Genomic DNA, 24,965 nt, shown 5'->3' with positions numbered 1-24,965 from the left:
GCCGTGCTAAATTGTCCCGTAGTGCCCAGGGAAGTGCTGTGGGGGTGTGTGGGGGGGCACGGGTGGGAAGAGTGGTATGCGTCTGTGTGGGAGAGGGTGTTCTCAAAGGATACAGGAGATCATAATGGGCTGGAATATTCAAGGGCGAGGGGTAGACTGGGTTTGGACTGGGTGGGAGATTAATGGTATAGGGAGTGAGGGGTAAGAGTGGGATTAAATGGGTGGATATTAGAGAGAGTCGGGAGTGGGATGATACTAGGTGGGATATTAATGGGTGCAGGGAATGAGAGTGGTGTGGGACTGGATGTGGTGAGCGAGGGGGTGGGAATGTGACATCTTTCTCAATTTAGGTTAAAACATGCAAACTTGACAGATAGATTAAATCTAAATTCTTTTTAATGTCACACCCTAGGTGAATGGCAGGGAGGAATAATGCATCAATTATCTTCACATTTCCCTTTGAGACCATGTGGTGTTTAATTGTTGTGAGGAAAATCTGAGAAGCTCAGCCAGAGTTTAATTGCAATCCTGATGAGATCCCTATTTCATCAAGTTTTCGAGCCCTCTGTGCCTGTCAGGGTCATTCCTGGGGGGAGTGAAGTGTGATGCCTTCCACGTGGAATTTTCCAGGGGCACACTCATTGTTTGGCTGTTGAGTGGCTGCGAAGGTTTGATGACACATCGAAGGAGGGGTTGGTGGTGTGTCCGGGGGGGCGAGGGTGGCAGTCTGGAGTCACTGTCGGGCATTGCAGTAAGTTTGACTGCCCTGGCTGGGAGTGTCAGAAACCGTCCGCGTGTGCTGTACTTACTGACGACCATTCTCCGCACACAGTCCTGGACCCTGTGTCACTTGCTCCCCCTCAGGTTTTGCTGGTGACCAGATCACCTCAGTCACTGGCAGTGAGGCAGTGAACACCAGCAGCTGTACGCTGGGGCCCTGCTGCAATGTTTTGACAGAGCACAACGCAAACTTAAGGAGCGATGCCTTCTTGTCTGTCCTTGAGGTCTCAACATTGAAGCCCGCAACATTAAGAAACCTCATCCTCTCCTTTCACACCTTTTAATGGTGCACCTGCTCTCCAGCTTGGACGAAGGACCCTTGTGTCTTTTGCACCAGGCCTCTGCCTCTGTCAGAACGACAGAAAGGAAATCTGTTTGCCCTCCCCGATTTCAGTTCTGAACCGCACCTCGAAATGTTGGCTCCACTTTCTCTCCACAGACCTGCGGACTTTCTCTATTTACCACCCCACCCCCAGTCTCATCCCTCTCTCTCTTCCCACCCCCCGCACCCATTAATATCCCACCCAGACCCCTCCCACTCTCCTCCTCATTCCCCGCACCCATTAATATCCCACTCTCCCCCTCACCCTTTAATATCCCACCCAGTCCAATCCCATTTCCCCCCTCACTATCCACGCCCTTTAATATTCCACTCTCTCACTCTCACTCCCGGCTCCCATTAATATCCTGCCCAGTCTAATCCCAGTCCCCCCTCACTTCCCACTCCCCCTATTAATACCCCACCCAGACCCATCCCACTCTCTCCCTCACCCCCCGTGCCCATTAATATCCCACCCAGTCTAATTCCCCTCACAATAACCTGTTATTCCTGATTGCTCGTGCGCCCGCTCTCATCCTCAGTCTGTAGCTCCTGTGAAATAGCTTTCCCCTTCATGCCCAAGCCTGAGGACCATCTCCATCTCCATGGGGCCATTTGCACAAGAAGGATCACAGTGTGGGGGGTGGGGGTGGTTTGGGCTCTTATTTTGTACAGAGAATGACTGCAGTTTAGTATGGGGCGGCGGGGGGAAGGTCTAAAGCCTGTGTGGGACAGGCGAGAAAGCTGGACAGAGCAGGGTGTCGGTGACCGAGTGGGGAGGGTGGGGGAAGAGCCTGGGCGGCCACACATTTTTGTTGTCAGCGAAGGCCACCTGCTGCGTGAGCCCTTTGCTTTGTTAGTGATTTGATTTCTTTTCCCCCTCGCCAGAAGCAGCTCTGCAAATTGCTGTGCTGGGCTTCCGTCACCTCTTTGAGGGGAAATAATTGCACAAAAACCTTTACACTAGAAAGAATTCAGCCCTGGCCCGGCCTGGCTGTCCTTGGTGGCTCCAAGGATGTTTTGGAAAGCTTTGTGCCGTCCTCCTGGGAGATTCCCCTCCTGTTCACTTCCAGCCATGAGCTCATGGTCCAAACATAGAGACTGATGTAATAGCAGCCGCTTGTCACTGCACTAGTTAATGAGGACTGGCCCACAGCCAAATACAGCTTCAACATATCACACACACACTGCCTTCTGCTTACAGTGCCCTGGCTTGCATTTAGCCTACACACATACCCCTACTCTCACATACACAAGCACACGTGCGCACACAGATTCATGTACACACAGATGCGCGCACAGACATACATACAAGCACAGATACACACGCACGCATGCACACACACACTCACCCAGACACGTGTGCACACACACTCACCCAGACTTTCAGACGCGGGCACAGACACACACGCACACAGACTCAGGCACACGACACACAGATGTACAGATAAGAATCTGTTCTTTATCTTCCCTGCCTCCAGGAGTAAAGCCATCTTTGCAGCTCAACCCCATCCTTCCAGAACCAGACAATGTTAACTCAGCGAGAGCCTGAGAGTTTTCTGTTTCCCATTATCCATTCTTCAAAACATAAATTTGGGTGAAACCTGCACTACAGCAGAAACACAAATCGGTGGCATATGTACATCAGGACACAGAAATTTACTCGATTGTAGTAATCTCACCAGGTCGATGACTCACCCCAGGCCCCCTGTGCTGCCCACCAGTGTCAAATGGCCTCTGCCAGAGAGTGGAGGAAACTGCGAAAGTGGGGCAGACCATCAGGGATGATGTGGCTGGGTGGACCCATTGATGGTCAGACCCACAGGAAGGTCCTCGGATCTAGCCGCTCCTCCCCAATGTCTACACTAGGCTGGCCTCCTCTCTCCCTTACCCCCTGTGTAAGACGCGTACCTCCCTCTGGCAGCTACTGAGACTCGGAGGGTTCGGATTCCAACATGCTCTCCATTCCCAAAGCCTCACATAAAGGGATGAGACACTCGATTATGGCGGGAGCCTCGAGGCCACGATGTGCCTGAAATCTGCAGTCCGCTTCGACTGGGAAGGACCATAGGCACTATCCTCCAACTCTACCTCCCCCTCCCCACACCACCAGCTTTGCCATAGATTTCCTTCTGTAAACTACGAACAAACAGTACAGAAGAGAGAAATTTCACAGGTAGCAACAGATCGGGTAAGCGATGATAACCTGGAACTCCCCGACCCTTTAACCTTAAAACAAAGCCCAGACGTCGATCCGGAGCTCACCTTTAGGAGCAAGTTCAGCTGCAGGGACATGGGTGTAGACATTGTTGCGTCTCTGCCTGCTCATTAGCCTACTTGCTGGTCTGCAACACACACACTCACACGCACAAACACACCAACCAGTTGTTACAAAATTCTTGCTGTTCAGCTTGTAACATGCTTTACTGTGTCAAATACACTAATCCCCTGGAGTCAGTCAGACAAACACCAGAACAAAACACAAGGATAGCAAAGTGTACATGCAATACATAAAATACTTTTATCATAAATGCTTATTTGGTCATTATAAACTTTTTTTGTGAGTTTTTGTTTTACATTCAGTAATATAAAAAAAATCACAATCACATCATTGATTTAATATATCTAATCTCCTTCAAACAGTCTTTTATCATTTTATTGTCACCTTTAATTTTGTTCTTTAAACAGTCACAGCACAAAACCTACATCAGCAGGGCCTACCTACCCACTGAGTTTGCTCAACCTACACAGTCACTAAGATGCTACAGATACATTACTCAGTACGGAGTCCGCAGGAACTGTTCTTTGTGAGACGGATTCTTTCAAGAGAAGAGAGAGAGAGTGTGTGTGTGCGTGTGGTACAGGGCTGCAGTGGGGACAAGGACGGGATAGGCAGAGAGCTGCTTGGCACTGCCAGTGTAAAAGGGTGGGCAATGTCAGTGAGGGGGTGGAGACCACACACCCACACAGGGGGCTTAGAGAGAGAGGAGGATGAGAGGGGTGGGTGGGAGGAAGAGACTGTCCCTTCAAGTGGGGAGCAATTAAGGAGGGAAGGATGGACTGGGGGAGATGGGAAAGAGAGGAGGAGAGAGTTAAAGCGAGAGATGACCAGGTTTTCCCCCAGCCCTGAGGAAAATAGGGTTCACCTCACCGCCCCCGACCCCTCAAGGATTCTCTAATGTTCAATAAAAAGGACAGTGAATCGTACTTCTGCTCAAACCTTTGTTCTTTGATCAAGACAAAATTTTAAAAAAACACACAGAAAGAAAGAGAACAAATACTAAACGTCGCAGGATCGAGCCAGAGTTTTGGACGGGAGGGCGATACCCTAGGCCTGGAGTCGCCCCCACAGGCTGGGCAATTGGGCATTGCCAACTTTACCCCCATCCCCCCAGGGTGGTGCCCACCCTTTCTTGGAGGTGCCAAGAATGTTGGGGGGGCGGGGGGGGGGGGGGGGGGTTGTCTTCCGGATACGGTTTCGATCAGTGCAGGTGAGATACACCACCCCCCCCCCCACCCCCACAACACCCCCTCGGTCGGCCAGGTATTGGCAGAGGGAGGCGGGCCTCCTGACCCAGAGGTTATAGACACTACCACCCTGGGGCAAATGAGGGTCGAAGTGCAATGCCGAGGTAAGGTATGGGGCGGTGGGATACTGGGGGCACAGTTTTCTGTAAAACCAGAACAAGACCTCGGTCCGGTCCAACCTGACATGTTTGAGGGTTTGGGGGGTGGGGGGGGGGGGAGCGGGTAGAAAGGACTCAGATTCTGAGGGAGCGGTCGAGAAATGAGGCTCTATCTTCGCTGGTTGGGCTGGGGTTTCAGGCCTTCTCTGTCCCTCCTCCTGCTGCAAAACCCCCTCCCCTCTCCCACATATGTAGTGTCAGGGCAGGAGTTGGGGGGGGGGGGTGTGCAGGTGGGTAAAACAAGCAGGAGGAAGGTTAGGGGGTGATCTCCGTAACAAGGAGGGGGAGAAATAAAACTGTGAACCCCTGGGAAAGGGGTAGGTTTTGTAGGAGAGTTGGTGCCCTGTCAATGTCCCAGCGACTCTGCCACCCAACCCCTTCATCTCCCCTCACCCACCGATGCCACACAGCCACGAATGGCCCTCTGTTTTGAATCAGACCTACCATTTGGTGTTTTGCAGTCCCCAGTCTCCGATGCGAGTGACCACTGGGTCCCTGGGGGAGAAAGATGGGCCTAATCTGGAGGGAATTTGAATGGCTTTAAATTTCTAAAGCTCTGCTGTGACCCAGTGCACACTGAAGGGCCCTGGGACTCAGAGGAGGAGGACAGGGGACATTGACACATTGGTGATCTGCCTAGAAACCCGACCCCTCTCCTACCCACACAGCAAACGCTCCCCCCCCACCCCCGCTCCCAGGCCCCTAAACTACAATAAAACAGCAAGCAATAAGCATTGTGCCACTTCCCAGCCTGTGCCCAACAGCTGATAAAATCTCCCCCTCCTCGGCTGATGCGGTAGGGTTGAGGGCGGCAAGCTCTGGCTGGCAGTGCCACTCCAAAAGGCTCTCCCCGTCAAGACTTCCCTACCCTCCCCACCCGACCACCCGCTCTTAAACACTACCAACACTGCCACTTCGATTTCCTCATCTCCCCAAAATAACCGCTGACACTGTCCCTCGAGCATTCACAGCCTTCACCGCTCCCCCCCCCCACCCCAAACACACATCCAAACATAAAAATAACGAGGCATTGGGAAGGAATTCACAAAATACACCTATTGACGAAAAGAGGGATTTGGGGATGTGGGTCTGGGAGGGACGGCGTGTGTCTGTGCCCACATGCCGGGCGCATTGCAAAGGTCAGGGGGGGATTGAGACTGGATTGATGTGCCCACACCACAGCACCCCTCCCCGGGTTTTCACCCCTCCCCCAACACCAAGTGTACCACCTCGAAGTAATCTCACAGCGAAAATAACACGAAAAATCGTTTCTCTTAAAAAAAACCCAAAAAACACGACTGCATCACCATCCACAGTAAAAAATAAACACATCGGAACTTAATTACACTGTTTTGTACGTAAAATGTGTTTAAACAGTCACAAAAATAAAACTCTCAATCTTTTTAAAATTTCGTTCCCTGCAAATATCAGCATTTTGAATTTTTTGATATCACTTGGTTTAAAAATAAAATATACTATTTTTGCGTTTTTTTATTGTTAAAACTTTGCTCCATAAAGTATTTTTAATGAAATAATTCGCCTACAAATATGATATATTTAACATATGATATTAAAATATTTACCAAACTAGAAATTAAACAACTGTCAACATAATTGTGGGCTTATTACAAATGTGGCTGTCAGCAGTTTTTTTTGTTGTTGAGCAGATACCCTTAATTGTTTCGTTTAGAAGTTGTATAAAATGGCCTACATTTCAGAATACAAAATATATCGGGGAAACGTAACAAAGAAAACAGTGATCATAAAATACAAAATACAAAAACCCCTCCAGGTTCAATACTGCCAGCAACGCAGCCCCAGGAGATGGAATGGGTCATAGCCAGTCAAATCCTACTGCTTTGCGTGAGGGGGAGGGAAATGGGGTGCAGGGGGTCACAGACGGGGAAATGAGAGAGAGGGAATGGAGAGGGAGATAGAGAAGGATGAAGGAAAGAGGGATGGGAGAGACAGCTTCAGACTGTGCTGCCATGATCCAGTCTTCTTCTTGCATGTTACTCTATGGGAAGGAAATTAGTAACAAGGTTCCTCTCAGATCACTCGAGCTAAACCACATCTGGTCGGAGATGTGCCCCCAAACCGAGAGGCCACGTATTAAAGTCACTGCTACCAGGGGATGCCCAGCTCTTAACACTAGCAGCTGTGAGCTGCTGTGAGTGAGGGGAGAGGCCGGGGAGTCCACTGGGACATCAGGGCCCTACTCTGTTCCCCATTTACTCTCTCTGGCCACAACAGGTTAGAATTCGGGAGAGATGGTGGCTGGGGAGTACAAGGCTCAAAGGACTGTTGGAAGATTGAGCTGAAATCTCTAAGACCTCACCAAACAGTATCGGAAGGGCAGCGCTGAGTGGGTGCCACACTGGCAGGGGGTCAGCACTGAGGGAGTGTCAATGGAGAAGGGCAGCGCCATTCTGGCACAGCTTGAAGCGTAGCTCGTGGGATCTCACTGTGCCCCCTGCAGTCAGCTGGCCGGAGTCTTTCATTTGCTGAGCAACCATCTGGGCTGCCCCTAGAGTAGGAGAGGTGCTACATCAATGCAGAGTTCAGTCGCTGCAATTCCAGCTGCTAACCCTGCAAATCAGTTCGGTGCAACCTGTGGCTTGCGGTGGCAGACCCAGTGGTATGAAGAGGGACTAACAAAACCCATGTGAGGCCCACTCCTCTCGTATTGACCCTCACCTCCCCGACCCCTAAAAGCCAGGCCCTGGGCAAGACTAACCACGGCTGAGGGGCTGGTATCCAGTAGAAGGCTTCACTGGGGCACGACCCGCAACCCAGTCCCTCGTGCCTGACCACACAACAGCATGCCCAGGTCTGCCAGGTCACTATGGTGGGACCTAGTCCCAAGAGGTCTCATTTGAGCGGACGGTTGGGATTTTGGAGGGGGGTGGCATGTGGGGGCAGTTTTGTGGTGGGGGGGGGGGGGGGTCATTGGCTGGAGTTGTTGGGTCCAATCAGGTCTCACCCCAGCACAGGTACATTGAGCTAAACAACTCCAGGCAAGCAGCTCAGTTCCCAGAGCTGCTCGTTCAAGGTTGTTGGGGGGGGGTATTAGGGATAGGGAAGGGGGAGGTAGGGAGGGAAGGGAGACGGGGAGGGGGAGAGAGAGATACACAGTCATGGGGGAGAGAAAATAGCAGGGGGCGAGAAAGACACAGACAGAGTTGGAGACACAGAGAGAGAGAGAGAGAGAGACACACACACACAGAGATGGAGGTGGGGAGGAGAGCAGGAGGGAGAAGAGAAAGAAAGGCAGGTAGAGACAGATGGAGAGAAGCGGGGGAGGGTAGAGAAGGAGGGATTGGGTGAGAGAGAAAGGCATGCAGACAGAGAGAAGGGAAGGGAGGCAGAACATGAGGGAAGAGAGAGCAGAGGATAAGCCTTAAGAGAGAGCACTGGTTAGGTGACAGGCCCTGGGCTCAGCAGCGGTGTTAAACACTGGAAGAACAATTTAGGAACATGCTTACGTCTCACCCATCAGACTTCAACAGGACACAATATCTCATCACCGCATCTTCCTGTACACCCACCATCCAACGCAAACTGAAAGGAAGAGAAGTCAGAAGTGGTTTGGAGTTCTGGAACATTGTCCGGTCGGCGTGCCAGTAGCTGGTGCCATCGGTGGGACACCAGTGCGAGAGGTAACAGAGTGCCAGCTGCCTGCTGGCTGTTCAGGAGTTGGGTGACCGGGACACCCGCGGGAAGGAGTCACAAGTGGTCTCTGCTGTTTGGGGGTTAGGCGGTTAGATCCTCCACCCATGCTCCCCCACCCCTTCGGCCAAATCTAATCATCAAAACGTCCGCCCGACGTCCAGTTGCCACGGAGTTGGGGTGGGGGTGGTGTTGGGGAGGTCTGTGACGCAACCAACGCTGTCCTTTCATCTTCCCCCGCTCGACATGCGCCACCTTTTCACCCCCCTCCCCAAACATGCGCCATCTTTGGGCCCCCCTCCACCCCCTGATGTGCGGCAGCTTTGCACCCCCCCCCGCCCCAGGTTTGGAGGGGGTGGGGGGGGGGGTGGTGAACCCTAGACATGACAGCGGCAAAAAAAAACCAAACGTAAACCACCCCCCCACCCCAAGAAATGGTCCAGGGTGGGTGTATCAGGGAGGTAGACCCTAACCTGAGGAAGGAACCCCTCCCTCGCTCGCTCCCTCCCCATCGGGGATGGGTGGGGGGGTGCATTTTGAAGAAGTCAGCCTTTTGCTGTAAGATGTGGGGGTGGGGGGGGGTGGGGGAGGGGGAGGGGAAGAGACCACAGGACTCTGCCAAAGCACATTTTAGTTAGGGATCCCACAGTGCGGGGAGGGGGGGGGGGCAGCGAGGGCGTGTCGGGGAGAGAGAGACAGAGAGTTGGGGGGGGGGGGGGGAGTGGTTAGATCTTCCAGCGTTTGAGCAGACTGTGGCCCACAACGCCCCCTTCCCCCAACCACACCCCCACCTCCCCTGCTCCCCTGGTCCCTTTGCCGGGGGAGAGGTGGGAGTGGCTGTGGGCGATCAGGAGAATATGCGAATGGCCTGAGTGACGGTGCTGAGGCAGGCTGGGCAGTGGGGGTTACTGCGCTGGCAGATGCGGTTGGCGCAATCCATGCAGAAGAGGTTGTGCCCGCAGGGGACCAGCGCGGCTGTCACCTCGCTCTCGAAGCAGACCTGGCACTCCCGGCTGGCAGCGTGGCGCGACGGTGCCGGCGGCGGAGGGGGGGGCGGCGCCGGGGGGCGGGGGGAGGGCGGGGGGGTGTCGGCGCTGCCGCTGGGGGGCGGGGGAGGGGCGCTCCCCCTCAGGGGGTCGCTGTGCGCCCGGCGCGCCAGCGGGTGGGAGGCCTCGGGCGAGAGGCGGGGGTGGGCGGAGCCGCTGGGCCGGCGCGGCGGGGGGTCCGGGGGGGTCCAGAGGTGGGCGTCGGGCGGGGCCTCCCGCCCCTCGGTGCCAAAGTAGGCCTCCCCGTAGGCGGCACCGTTGCTGTAGCAGGCGTGGTGCTGATGGTGGTGCTGATGGTGATGGTGGTCGGCGGGTTTGGCGTTGCCGTAGAAGGGGTCGGGGCCGTTGCCTCGGAAGTTGGCCAGGGGCTTGCGGCCGGCCGGCAGGGCCAGCTTGGGCCAGGGCTTGGGTGCCCGGCCCCCGTAGCCAGCCTCCACCCCGTTGCAGTGGAAGTCATTCTCATCATTGAGCTCCACCAGGCCCCCCGTCCTGACGGCAATGTGGGCCTCGATCTCCTCCCTGGCGCGGTCCACGTTGGCGGGCATGCCCGTCACCTCGAAGACGGGCTCTTTGTCGCGGCTCGGCGTCACGATGTAGGTGTGGGTCTGCTGCTGGATGCGTTTGATGGTGGCCCCCTTGGGCCCGACCACCAGCCCCACCACCCGGTAGGGGACCCGCACCTGGATGGTGGTCTGGCCCGGCAGGTTGGGGGGCACGGGGACTGCCCCGGGGGCCGGGCCGTCCTTGTTGCGGGAGGCTCGGATCAGGGAGAAGTGCTCGGCGGCCGAGATGATCTCCCGACGGGCCATGGCCACATCCTCACGCCGGCCGGTCACCACGAAGACGGGCTCCTCCCCTCGCACTGGGGTCTTGATATATGTGTTGGTCTTGGCCCGCAGCGCTTTGATCTTACAGCCTGTGGCCGGAGGGACGGAGCAAAGCCTTAGCATCACACAGCACGCCAAAAGGCCCTTCAGCCCCACTCACCCATGCCAACCAGCACCCGAAACTAGACCCATCTGCAGGCCCCGATTCGAGGGGGCATCCGGTTCCTGACAGCGAGGCCCATCGAGCTCTGCACCAGCCCACCGAAGAACACCCCGTCCCCACATTCGTCAGACTGAACCCATCTGTAGTTCACACATCCCTGGGCACTAGGCGGCAATTCAGCACGGCCAATCCACCCTAACCCGCACATCCCTGGGCACTACGGGACAATTCAGCACAGCCAATCCACCATAACCCACACATCCCTGGGCACTATGGGACAATTTAGCACGGCCAATCCCACCCTAACCCATACATCCCTGGGCACTACGGGACAATTCAGCACGGCCAATCCACCCTAACCCGCACATCCCTGGGCACTACGGGACAATTTAGCACGGCCAATCCACCCTAACCCGCACATCCCTGGGCACTATGAGACAATTTAGCACAGCCAATCCACCCTAACCCGCACATCCCTGGGCACTACAGGGCAATTTAACACGGCCAATCCCACCCTAACCCGCACATCCCTGGGCACTACGGGACAATTTAGCACGGCCAATCCACCCTAACCCGCACATCCCTGGGCACTACGGGACAATTTAGCACGGCCAATCCACCCTAACCCGCACATCCCTGGGCACTATGGGACAATTTAGCACGGCCAATCCACCCTAACCCACACATCCCTGGGCAGTACGGGACAATTTAGCACGGCCGATCCACCCTAACCTGCACATCCCTGGGCACTACAGGACAATTTAGCACGGCCAACCCACCCTTACCCGCACATCCCTGGGCACTACGGGACAATTTAGCACGGCCAATCCACCCTAACCCACACATCCCTGTGCACTACAGGACAATTTAGCACGGCCAACCCACCCTTACCCGCACATCCCTGGGCACTACGGGACAATTTAGCACGGCCAACCCACCCTAACCCGCACATCCCTGGGCACTACTGATCTATTTAGCATAGATGAGACAACCACTTTCCAGAACATCTACATTCTGCTCGCAAAAAAAGTGACCCTGAGCCTCCAGCTGCCTGCCATTTTACCACACCACCCTGTTCCCTGGCCAACATCTGCGTCTCAGCGCGCCAACAAAACTTCGCGCAAGCTGGAAGAACCCCACCTGATTTTCCACTCGGGAACTGTACAGCCTTCTGGACACAATATTGACACAAACATAACTTTAGAGCTTGAGTTCTCCCATGTTCTTACCCCTAACAACACACACCAGGCCTTGTTATCACGGTCTGCTATTACACACAACCCTAATGTTAGTCACAGCCAGTCCCTATTAACAGCTACTCACCCTCCTGGCCAGATTGTTATCCACTCCATTGTTTGTTCAACTGCTCTTCTCTCTCCTTGGACTCTGCCCCCACCTCTCGTTTACTCCTGACCCCTTCTCTCCATCCTATCATCTGCATAAAACAAATTTTCCTAGCTACCATCCGTTCTGAGGAAGGGTCACTGGACCTGAAACGTTAATTCTGATTTCTCTCCACACCTGCTGCCAGACCTTGCTGAGCTTTCCCGGAAATTTCCGTTTTTATTTCGGATTTCCAGCATCCACAGTTCTTTAGGTTTCTGTTTACTGCCTAGCCTGCATATCTCTGGGCAATATAGCACGGCCAACCCACCCTAACCTGGGCATCTTTGGACTGTGGGACCACGTAGACAGCAGTCTGAGGGTTGAATTGTGCAAAGTGAGCAGACGAAAATAAAACACCACAGACAAAAACATTTTAACCTCGCATCAGGACGCGTACGCAAGAATGCCCAGTCTCAGAAGAATGACAAATTCCCCTCTGTGATTCGCTGAAGTCTTCAGAGAAAACTGGGGTACAGAGTAAGCTGTTGGGCTCCTCAAGCCTGCCCCATCACTCAGTAAGATCACGACTGGGCTCAGAAATTGACGGTGACAGAACTACCCAGCTAGTCCCACGCTCGGGCTCCATCTCTGTAGCCCTCTAAGGTCACCCCAAATTTGCAATCTCTCCCACCCACCCCAAGTAACCTTCCACCAAGAGACAGCAAGAGCTGCCGATTCTGGAGAATCTGAGATAACAAGGTGTGGACCTGGACGAACGCAGCAGGCCAGGCAGCATCAGAGGTGCAGGAAAGCTGACGTTTCAGGGTCAGGACCCTTCTTCTGAAATCTTTCACCAAGAATGCCTTAAAAACAACTTCAGGCACCTCCTCATGGACAGTACTCCAAAGATTTGTGCTGGCCAGATTAAAAATTCACCCAATCTAGCCTGTTTTTAATGCAAGGTCCCTTCTTTTTAAAGGTAACTGCAAACCTGAAACCATCCAATGAGTTGAAAAGGTCGAAGGCAGGATGACACAGGGACCTGTATAAAACATCGGCCAGGCCACATCTAGAGAGCACAGTGTGCAGTTCTGGAATGCACATTATCACAGCACTGCATAAGGGAGCAGAGGGAGACCTGCCAGGATGTTGCCATAGAGGGAGACCTGCCAGGATGTTGCCCTGCGGCTGGAGTCGTGGGGAAATACAACATGTAAGTAGGTCCTTCGGCCCAACTCCTCCAATGCTGAGCAGGCTTCCTGAACCGACCTCGTCCCACGTGCCAGCATTTGGCCCCTTATCCCTCCAAACCCTTCCTATCCATCTCCCCATCCAGATGCCTTTTAAATGCTGTAACTGTACCAGCCCCCACCCACTTCCTCCTTCCATACACACACCACCCTCTGTGTGAAAAAGTTACCCCTCAGGTCCCTTTCCCCTCTCACCTTAAACCTATGCCCCTCTAGTTTTGGACTCCCCCTACCCCTGGGGTAAAAGACCTTGTCTATTCCCCCTGTCCATGCCCCTCATGGTTTTATAAACCTCTATAAAGGTCCCCCCCGCCCAGGCTCCAGCGATCCAGTGAAAAAAATCCCCTCTCTCTAGCCTCACCTTGTAGCTCAAACCTCGAGAGTTTCAGCAACGAGAGAGAGAGAGAGATTGGACGGACTGGGGTTTGTGTTCCTCAGAGCGGAGAAGGGCAGGTGGGGGGGGGGGGGGGGGGGGGGGCGGCGGCAGGGCTGGGGTGGATAAAATGACGAAGGGGCATCAACAGGGGAGACTGGGAGGAACATTTTCCCCTTGGTGGAGAGATTAATGACCAGGAGGCGTAAAGGGAAGGGTCAGCAGGTTTAGAGGGGAGCTGAGGATAGACTTTGTCGCCCAGAGGGTGGTGTGGAATCTGGAACTCGCTTCCTGTAAAGGGTGGGAGAGCCAGAAATCAAATTGAAGGTGTGTTTAGATGGGCACTTGTGATGCCAAGGCTGGGAAACAGGGCCAGAACAGTTAAGTGGTCATTTTTGACCAGCATGGATACGATGGGGCAAAGGGCCATTTTTGTTTGCACTGTAGCCAAGCAGGTCCTATAGGATTGGATACCTCTTCCAGACAGAGGGCTTGGCGTTAAAATTGGACGAAATGCCAAGTGGGCCTCGACTTGAGCATTGACGTCACCATGCTGTAGGAAAGGTGGAGAAGGCAGGGAAGGTGCCAGGAAGACTAAGGAGAAAGGTTCCAGGAATCTGGGACATCAGTGACACAGGCAGAGTGGAGAAACCGAAAGAGATTCAGAGGAAGGGAGGCTTGATTTGCCGGAGGGGTCCAAGCCAATGTTGGGGAGGTTCGGGAGAGGAAACTGGCTTTGGGAGACGGTGGGGGTTGAAGGGGCATGGATCGAAGGTGATCGCTGGAAGAAGCAAGTGAGATATAGGGGTGGGAGGGAAGCGTTTCCTTGTGGTGAGGGGCGTTGGAGTTCCTGAGTTCAGGCCCCTTCTCCCGCAACTCCAAGGCAGCTGAATGCCTGGCCCCCAGTGGCAGAGCAATCGGAATCGGGGGGTGGCTGGAGAGGCCGGGATTGGAGGAGCACAGAGGTGATGGAGAGAGGGGGGGGACCTGGGGAGGCAACGGCCTAGTGGTTTTAACACCGGACTGTTAATCCAGAGACTGGGTCTCGGGTTCAAATTCCAGATGGTGGGAACTTGAATTCAGTAAATATTGGAATTAAGCATCCAATGACGACCATGATTGTTGGAAAAAAATCCATCCAGTTCACTAATGTCCTTTAGGGAAGGAAACTGCTGTCCTTACCTGGTCTGGTCTACATGTGACTCCAGACCACAGCAATGTGGTTGACTCTCAAATGCCCTCTGGGGCAATTAGGCATGGGCAATAAATGCTGGGCCTGGCCAGCGACGCCCTCATCCTGTGAACGAATAAAGGGAATAAACAAAAACAGCGAGCAGGTGCTACGATGGGACTGAAAGATGAAGAATGAAGCGAAAGGGTGTCTACGTCCCTAATGCAGTCAGGTTCTCGATTAGAATTTCAACACCAAACAAGCTGCAGCCCCCAGGGCCCTGCTGGGAATGGAAATATAGAGCAGCCTGGGTCATCCCAGACGTCTGTACTCATTCCCCAGCGATTTTCACCCCCTGGCGAGGTGCTTCCACTGTCAAAACACTGACTACAAAGAGTTTACATCAACCAGTCCCTAGGCAGAGAGGAGCCTGACGTTATGACTGCTCAAGTATCACAGCAGGGAAATGCAACATTGAACGACTAACAGAAAGCATGTACCACAGATTCTGGCAGAGAGCACTGCAACCTTCCGAACTGCACACCTCTGTGACTAAATAGTGGTGGGGGACAGGGTCTGTCGCTGTGTAACACTGGGGTACGGTACCGGTGGGGGACAGGGTCTGTCGCTGTATAACACTGGGGTACAGTACCGGTGGGGGACGGGGTCTGACGCTGTGTAACACTGGGGTACAGTACCGGTGGGGGACGGGGTCTGTCGCTGTGTAACACTGGGGTACAGTACCGGTGGGGGACGGGGTCTGTCGCTGTGTCACACTGGGGTACAGTACCGGTGGGGGACGGGGTCTGTCCCTGTGTAACACTGGGGTACAGTACCGGTGGGGGACGGGGTCTGTCGCTGTATAACACTGGGGTACAGTACCGGTGGGGGACAGGGTCTGTCCCTGTATAACACTGGGGTACAGTACCGGTGGGGGACGGGGTCTGTCGCTGTGTAACACTGGGATACAGTACCGGTGGGGGACGGGGTCTGTCGCTGTGTAACACTGGGGTACAGTACCGGTGGGGGACGGGGTCTGTCGCTGTATAACACTGGGATACAGTACCGGTGGGGGACGGGGTCTGTCCCTGTGTAACACTGGGATACAGTACCGGTGGGGGACAGGGTCTGTCGCTGTATAACACTGGGGTACGGTACCGGTGGGGGACAGGGTCTGTCCCTGTATAACACTGGGGTACAGTACCGGTGGGGGACGGGGGTCTGTCCCTGTGTAACACTGGGGTACGGTACCGGTGGGGGACAGGGTCTGTCCCTGTTTAACACTGGGGTACAGTACCGGTGGGGGACAGGGTCTGTCGCTGTATAACACTGGGGTACAGTACCGGTGGGGGACGGGGTCTGTCGCTGTGTAACACTGGGATACAGTACCGGTGGGGGACGGGGTCTGTCGCTGTGTAACACTGGGATACAGTACCGGTGGGGGACGGGGTCTGTCGCTGTGTAACACTGGGGTACAGTACCGGTGGGGGACGGGGTCTGTCGCTGTATAACACTGGGGTACGGTACCGGTGGGGGATGGGGTCTGTCGCTGTGTAACACTGGGATACAGTACCGGTGGGGGACGGGGTCTGTCGCTGTGTAACATTGGGGTACAGTACCGGTGGGGGACAGGGTCTGTCGCTGTATAACACTGAGGTACAGTACCGGTGGGGGACGGGGTCTGACGCTGTGTAACACTGGGGTACGGTACCGGTGGGGGACGGGGTCTGTCCCTGTATAACACTGGGGTACAGTACCGGTGGGGGACAGGGTCTGTCGCTGTGTAACTCTGGGGTACAGTACCGGTGGGGGACGGGGTCTGTCGCTGTATAACACTGGGATACAGTACCGGTGGGGGACGGGGTCTGTCCCTGTGTAACACTGGGGTACAGTACCGGTGGGGGACAGGGTCTGTCGCTGTATAACACTGGGGTACGGTACCGGTGGGGGATGGGGTCTGTCGCTGTATAATGCTGGGGTGTGGTACCGGTGGGGGACGGGGTCTGTCGCTGTGTAACATTGGGGTACAGTACCGGTGGGGGACAGGGTCTGTCGCTGGGGTACGGTACTGCTATAGTTCCCAGACAGACAGAGCAGGGAATCAGGCATTAATGAACCAAGGATCCCAGAAGGGGAGGGTTCTTGAAGCAACAGGTACAAGAGGCATTCCGTGCTCAATGCAGAAATGTAAACAGTTCAAAACGAGAAAGCCACTCCTACTGGACAGAAATTGCTGAGGTGCTGGCCACAGCTTCATTTCAGCACTACACCAGGGTAACGAAATGCTAAGTACAGGACTGTTCAAGGGAAAGCTGACTGTCGGGGGAATCCAATTGAGTTCTTTGCTGCGTTGTTAGCTGTGAAGCTGCAAATGCAGTGTATCTGGACTTCTGGAAGGGGCACGGCAATTTCATTCTGTAAAACTTCACAACAAGCTGGAAGCTGATGGGGTCACAGGTACAGAGCATTGAAACTTGCATCTAAACTGCATCTAAACTCATCCACCGTGCAGTTTGCCGAACGCTAGGCATGCTCACACGAGCAAGGGACGTAGACCACTCGCGCGAGAGCCATTCTGCGATGCATTTCCCCGGCAATGCCTTGGCCAGGTCACAGTTTGGAAACAGAACCTCAATTGTTGAAACCGCTCCCCGGAACACCCACCATGAGGACTACCAATTAGAGCTCACTTGACAACAATCTCCTGCAGTGTAAATGGTTGTGCCCTTTCAGACTTGGTATTCTTGCCATTCAATCCTGATGAGTGGCAGATGAAAGGGGGCAAAGGTAGCAGGCTTCAGGAGAACATGGAGGGGCATGGGGAAGGGCACAGACAAGCCTATGGTGGAGAACAGTGTCATGACATTTGACGGCAGATTAATAAAAGAATAATATAAACAAATTGCAGAGCTGGAGGAACACAGCAGGCCAGGCAGCAGAGGAGTAAAAATACTACCAGTCTTGTAGCCTGATGCTGCCGGGCCTGCTGTGTTATCCCTGAATCCAGCATCAGCAGTTCTTACTATCGCTCAGCCAGGCTTCCTTCATAAATCAGAGATAATGGGAACTGCAGATGCTGGAGAATCCGAGACAAGGTGTGGAGCTGGATGAACACAGCAGGCCTGGCAGCATCTCAGGAGCACAAAAGCTTCATAATCAGCACTCTTTTCTCCCATTCTACAAAATGCTGAGGCTGTCAAAGTTTTGGTGATCTTGCTGTTGCCCCGATGAGCACAAAGCAGAGAGATTCAGCAACAAGTCCCCCTCTCCCCCCCTCTCTCTCGCACTCTGGCTAGATTCAAGTGGCTTGCAATCTGATGATCACCATGTCCCACTGTCAGCCATTCATCATTTCCAGACCCAGGGCTCAGGAGGCCAGCACCGAGTGAAAGACCTTACAGGGATCAGAGCAGATAACAGGAGAACTCGGGCGGGCGCAGCGGCCTAGTGGTTAGCGCTGCTGCCTCACGTTGCCAGGGACGTGGGTTCGATCCCACCCTCAGGCGACTGTCTGTGCGGAGATTGCACACTCTCCCCGTGTCTGCGTGGGTTTCCTCCCACAGTCCAGGGATGTGCAGGTTAGGGTGGATTGGCCGTGCTAAATTGTCCTGTAGTGCCCAGGGATGTGCGGTTTAGGGTGGATTGGCCGTGCTAAATTGTCCCGTAGTGCCCAGGGATGTGCGGGTTAGGGTGGGTTGGCCGTGCTAAATTGTCCCGTAGTGCCCAGGGATGTGCGGGTTAGGGTTGATTGGCCGTGCTAAATTGTCCCGTAGTGCCCAGGGATGTGCGGGTTAGGGTGGGATTGGCCGTGCTAAATTGTCCCGTACTGCCCAGGGATGTGCGGGTTACGTTGGGATTGGCCGTGCTAAATTGTCCCGTAGTGCCCAGGGATGTGTGGGTTAGGGTGGGTTGGCCGTGCTAAATTGTCCCGTAGTGCCCAGGGATGTGCGGGTTGGGGTGGGTTGGCCGTGCTAAATTGTCCCGTAGTGCCCAGGGATGTGCGGGTTAGGGTGGATTGGCCGTGCTAAATTGTCTCGTAGTGCCCAGGGATGTGTGGGTTAGGGTGGGTTGGCCGTGCTAAATTGTCCCGTAGTGCCCAGGGATGTGCGGGTTAGGGTGGGTTGGCCGTGCTAAATTGTCCCGTAGTGCCCAGGGATGTGCGGGTTAGGGTGGGTTGGCCGTGCTAAATTGTCCCGTAGTGTCCAGGGATGTGCGGGTTAGAGAGGATTGGCCGTGCTAAATTGTCCCGTAGTGCCCAGGGATGTGCGGGTTAGGGTGGATTGGCCGTGGGAAATGCTGGGTTACAGGGATGTGCGGGTTAGGGTGGGTTGGCCGTGGGAATTGCTGGTTTACAGAGATACAATAGGAGAGTGGGTCTGAGGTGAGACAGTCTTTGGAGGGTTCAGTGTAAACTCGATGGGCTGAATGGCCCGCCTCCACACTGTGGGGGTTCTATGCTTCTACAAAATTCTCAGCAGCAAACATGAAGAGAGTTACCGTTCAGGTCTGGACCTTCTCCCTCGACTCGAACTGCTAACACACACTTTTCACAGATGCAGCCCGATCTGCTGAGCATCTCCACCGCTACTGAGACTTGACTTTCAAATGCCACCCTCCACAGCTTCCTTCGTCACCTCCGCACCAAACGTGCCCCTCCCCAACTGCCCCTAAATGTTAACATTCTTAAAAAAGGACACCAGAGCTGAACAAGCAATAAGTGTCAGAAGATTGTATGGGACCAGCTAATAGATACGAAGTACGGTACAATGAATAGTGTAGAGAGAGCTTTACACTGTATTTAACCCCGCGCTGTTCCTGCCCTGGGAGCGTTTGATGGGCACGGCCAAGTGGAAAATGGCAGAGTTTGTTGCATACAATGTTCAGGACACAGGATAAAGTGACAGAGGCGAAGACAGGGGAATAAAACATCTCGATGTTGCAGTCACGATGCTTAGGCTGAGTTCCCATCACCAAACACTCCAACAACAGTACTAAAGTGTCTGGTATCTGCCCCTCACGGAGGGGTAAGGGCTGTCAGTAAAGACCCCCATGGCACTCCCATCCAAAACAATGCCCACGTCTGCCCCAGGGACTGACACACTCCTCTACAGACACGCAGTCCCATGGACAGACAGCAGCTGGACAGACTGCCGCTGCAGGGGTGGGGTTGGCGGGGGCGGGGGGGGGGGGGGGTGTTAGTGAAATTTAATCTGACAGGCTAACAAAACACTGCCCTTTACCTTGAGTACAAAGGCAGTGGGAGCCCTGCTCCAGCTGGACGGAGCTCGGGATCAATTCCCACAGGCTTGTGGTGGGGGGGGGGGGGTGCTTACCAGGGGCCAGTAATGTCCGCGTTCCCTCAAGAAGAATACAAAACCCCAAACAGCAGAGTAAAACAGGCCCTTCGGCCCAACTCGCCCATGCTGACCAGGTTTCCCAAACTGAATTAGTCCCATTTGTCAGCAACTGGCCCCCTATCCCCCAAACCCTTCCTGTTCATGTCCCCATCCCGATCCCTTTTAAATGCTGTAACTGTATCAGCCCCCACCCACTTCCTCTGACAGCTCCTTCCATACACGCACCACCCTCTGTGTGAAAAAGTTACCCCTCAGGTCCCTTTTCCCTCTCACCTTAAACCAATGCCCCTCTAGTTTGGGCTCCCCCGACCCCTGGGGGAAAAGACCTTCGATATTCACCTTATATGTGCCCCCTCATGATTTTATAAACCTCTACAAAAGGTCACCCGCTGAGCCTCCTACACTCCAGGGAAATAACTCCCAGCCTATTATAACAAAACCTGTAATTCCAGCAACATCCTTGGAAATCCCTTCAGCACACTTTTCAATTTAATAAAATCCTTGCCCCAGCAGGAGGCCAGAACCGAATGTGGCATCCTAACGGATGCTTCACCAATATCCTGTACAGCTGTAACATGATCCTCCCAACTCCTCTATATTCAATGCACTGACCAGTGACGGCTGGAGTACCAAATGCCTTCTACACTATCCTGTCTACCTGCGACTCCAGTTCCAAGGAACTATGGACCTGCCCCCAGCAACACTCCCCAGGACCTTACCATTATGTGTCTAAGTCCTGCCCTGATTTGCCTTTCCGAAATGCAGCACTGAGCTACATTAAACTCCATCTGATTAATGTATCAGCTGCAGAGAGAGAGAGAGGTAGGGGTGGAGGGCACATGTGCTGATTCTCCACAGTGATCCCCACAAGCCAGGTCACACAGACTCAGTGTGTACTCCCTCGAGCTGAGCGGGCTTCGACGGAGGGTGGATACCGAGCAGCCCTGATCCAACTGAACGGCAGGGAACGGGCTCGAGGGACCGAGTGGTCACCTCGGGCTCCTGTTAAATCATTTCTGAAGGTCTGATGCTGGGAAACCGATTGCTCAGACCCACGACAGCCAACAGAACCTCACTGCAAGTGGATACTGGCCTGCCTGGTACATACCCACAGCCAGGCCCTTCCTTAGTTCGAGTCCACATGGACAAAGAGGTCCCCAACAGATCCAAAGGATCCTGAGCTCAGGTGCACTGGCATTCCTCTTGAGACTTAGACATCCTTGGGACCTCGTGACACTCGTCACAGACAATGAAGCACACGTTCTGAAGTGCGAACACCGTTGTCACAGAAGGAACGCGATAGGCAACTTTGTACAGGGTCTGAAAAGCAGCGATGAGCCGCCAATTGGTTTCAGTGGATGTGGGATAGACATCTAGCAGTTGGCTGGCGCTCCCTCGGTGCCGACCCTCCAACAGTGCCCGCTCCCTCAGCGCCGACCCTCCAACAATGCCCGCTCCCTCGGCGCCGACCCTCTGATTATGGCAGGAGGAATGCCGGCCTGGGTGGTAGAGTTTGCGACTCTGGGCAGAGGATTCACACCCACGATGCCCTGACCCAGGACCAGAGAAAGAGGGAGATTCGCAGCAGTGCTGCTACAAGAGCAGGTGGTCCTTCAGTCTGAACCCAAGAACTAAGCTGGTTGCTCCTTGTTCTGGTCAGTACCAGAAGGTTCGCTGCATTTCTGGGGCGAACCCCCTTTGGAGCCAAGCCTGGTCACACCCAAGGGGTTGGCATCAAGTCTGTTGGGCCAAACAGCCTCACTCTGTACCGTGCATACATACCAAGGGAGTGCCACACTAGCAGATGTGACCCACGGGCACTCAGGAAGCCCATCTTTCAAAGGTCAATTTTTAAAGCAGTGCACAAGAGTTTTCTTTTCGTTTGTTTGGTCATCTTGTGAAAGGAAATGGGAGCTTGAGTTCTCAAGCCCCCACCCCTGCCCGCGAGGTTGCAGATGACAGCTATTATTGGCTGTGTTGGAGCCCCCTTTCCGATCGTCTGGGAGTCTCGCTGCTCTCACCACCATATTTTGGGAAGATAAATGCTGTTTACTCGGGCTTCCGTCACAAACTCCACATGGAAACCGACGCATCCATCTGAATCCATGATGCGTCCAAAATCTTCCGCATCTCCCTCCGGCCCTCCCCCCTCCGCCGGCCCCCTACACCCCCTCCCTGAATCGGATGCCCCCTCACACAGTGTTGAATTGCCATGGTCCACCATTGGCAGCCACGCTCTCCAACATCAGGGTCGGAAGTTGGAATTCCCTCTCCCGGCGGACCCCAAGACCATGAGACTTGGAGCAGAAGGCAAGTCCCATCTGCCACTCAATCATGGCTAATACATTCCTCAACCCCATTCTCCTGCTTTCCCCCCGTAACACTTGATCCTCTTGATAATCAGAAACATGTCTATCTCAGTCTTAAACGTACTCAATGACCTGGCCTGTACAGCCTTCTGTGGCAGTGAAGTCCATAGATTCACTGCTCTCTGGCTGAAGAAGTTTCTCCTTATCACCATTCTAAAAGGTCTTCCCTTTACTCTAAGGCTGTGCCCTCAGGACCCAGACTCTCCTGCCAATGGAAGCATTTTCCCAATATCCACGTCTCCTTCCTTGCCCCATCACTGACTGAACAATCCCCTGATGGAGCCGTTCAGCGTCTTTGGGGGGTGGAGGGTGGGACGGTGCCCAGTTGGGTACTAGCCGCACCTAGAGGGCATGTGCCACCACACCGCGAAACAAGGCGCAGTGACGGGACTCCGACAGGCACCTCCCGAAGGCTGGAGTCCAGCCTTGGGACACCGTTTTCACACCCCACCCAATACATCAGCCGACGGGGAACGTACTTGCGGCCCTGAGCGTTCGCATTTTGCAGCGCAGCGGGGTTCGTGAACCTCCACCCTCCCCCAACTCCCACCTCCGCCGCAACCCGCTCACCTTGCCTGCCCACGATCTCAGCCACGTGCTCCGAGCTGGGCACCGGCACACACTCGGTGGTGTTGCAGCTTTTCTTTTTGGCTTCGCCACCCTCGTACAGGGCAGCGAGGTAGCTCTCCCGGTGGCGATGGTGGCCACCACCGGCACTAGTGTTGTTATTGTTGTTGTTGACATTCTCTTCCTCCTCGCCATCCGCCAGCAGCTCCGCTTGTTCCTGCTCCTCGCTCAGCCCCAGCATGGAGAGCTGGTCCAGGGCCAACTGCAGCGCTCGCTGCTCATCCTCCAGCATCCTGCCCATGCCCAGGCCCATCTCCATCTCCACCACCAGCTCCAAGGTGCCACTCTGCTCCATCAGCAACTCCGAGCTAGGCATGGCTCAGACAGAGTGAGAGACACACAGAGAGAGGTCGAAGACACAGACTCACACGTGCCCCCTCCACTATCCCAAACTGCCCCCCCACCCCCCCAAACTTTAGCCCTTCTGCTCCTCCTGGAGGGGCAAGGCTGGGAGGGTAGAATGGGGAACGTGCTTGGCTTGGGGCGGGGGCTGACCCCCCAGCACCTCTGCAGCGCACTGTCTCCTCCTCCCCACCCCAGAAACAAAGAGGAGGAGGAGGAGGTGGGGGGGAAATTGAGGGCGAAAGCCCTCGAAGGAAAGAAGCAGCGGCACAGGAGGGAGAGGTGAGGGGTGAGCGGGAATCACACGTCTCCCCCCTCCAAGGAGGAAGGGGGTGGGGGCGGGAGGGAGCAACGAGGTGAGAAAAGGGAGGGTACAAAATGAGGCGAATGCACACCCACCTCAAGAGGCAGAGCAAGAGAGGGATGGTGAGGGACAGAGGGGAAGGTGGAAGGGGTGGGAGGGAGGGTGGGGCAATGGGAAGGGGTTAACAAGGATAAAGGGGGAGGAGATGACAGAATGGAGGGTACACGGGGAGCACAGGCCGGAAGGAACACGGGGTCTGAGAAAGGATGGATTGGAAGGCGAGTGAACAGATGGTGGGGTTGGGGGGGAGGGGAGTGGAGGTGGAGATTTGGGGAAAGATGGGTAAGGATGGAGGGAGGGATGGAGGGATGGAGGGAAGGAGGGAAGGAGGGGATGGAGGGAAGGAGGGGATGGAGGGAAGGAGGGGATGGAGGGAAGGAGGGGATGGATGATAGTGGGAAGGAAGGAGTGAAGGATGGCGAGGAAGAAGGGAGGGAATGGGTGGGATGGGGCAACGGAGAGATGGGATGGAGGAATGAGGGAGGAGGAATGAGAGAAGGGATGGAGGGATGAGGGAGGGGGATGGGGGAAGGAGATGGAGGGAGGAGGAAGGGAGGATGGGAGGGGATGGAGGGATGAGGGAGGAGGATGGGAGGGGATGGAGGGATGAGGGAGGAGGAAGGGAGGATGGAGGGATGAGGGAGGAGGATGGGAGGGATGGAGGGAGGAGGATGGAGGGATGAGGGGATGGAGGATGGTCCGGAGACAAAGGGAGCGGGAGAACGGAGCCCCGGGCTCTGGCCTTTCCTCGGGGAGTGAGCCCGGGGGAAGGGAGGGAGGGGGGGGGACCGGGCTGTGTGTGAGGGAGGGGACGGGGACGTGGAGGCTAACCCTAAGCCCCCCCCTCTCTCTCTGTGTCTGTCCCTCAGGCTCCGGCCCTGGCGGCCCTCCCTTCAGCAAACTCTTTTGTTTTAAACCCCCTCTCCCTCTCGCTGCTGCACCAGCTGACCCGGGGAGGAGGGAGGCGGAGACACCGTCAGGCCGGAAGGGGAGGTGGCGGGGGTGCCGCACTGCCTACCGGGAGTTGTAGTCCTCAGCCCCCGACTGCCCCTCACCGGCTCCCAGCCTCCAGCCGGACGCGGAGGACTACAACCCTGACCGGCCTGCCCCGCGCCGTCGCCGGAAAGGCGCCGCCGCGCCCGCCGGGATCTGTAGGCACAGACTGGGCCGCCACGCCCCTCCGGACTACAACTCCCAGCCCGCCTCGCGGCACAGCCTTCCTTTGTTCCAGTGAATGGGAGCTGTCTGTTTCTCTCTCTCTCTCTCTCTCACGTACACACTCCCTCTCTCCTTTCT

General features: G+C 55.0%; 1 protein-coding gene across 1 annotated transcript; it reads right to left on the bottom strand.

The window, feature by feature from the left end:
* Positions 1–9,177: 9,177 nt before the first annotated feature.
* LOC132207452 (RNA-binding protein MEX3B-like) lies at positions 9,178–23,345 on the bottom strand. The gene is made up of 2 exons (XM_059642986.1): positions 22,907–23,345; positions 9,178–10,416 (listed from the first exon to the last, which is right to left on the bottom strand). Exons 1-2 carry the CDS (start codon positions 23,277–23,279, stop codon positions 9,302–9,304), a joined length of 1,488 nt encoding a protein of 495 aa, XP_059498969.1. The 5' UTR covers positions 23,280–23,345; the 3' UTR covers positions 9,178–9,301.
* Positions 23,346–24,965: the final 1,620 nt, after the last annotated feature.

This window comes from Stegostoma tigrinum, chromosome 47 (genome assembly GCF_030684315.1).
Source record: "Stegostoma tigrinum isolate sSteTig4 chromosome 47, sSteTig4.hap1, whole genome shotgun sequence".
NCBI classification, from domain to species: domain Eukaryota; kingdom Metazoa; phylum Chordata; class Chondrichthyes; order Orectolobiformes; family Stegostomatidae; genus Stegostoma; species Stegostoma tigrinum.
The sequence above is the reverse complement of the archived record's forward strand: the minus strand, read 5'-3'. Positions and strand labels throughout refer to the sequence as shown.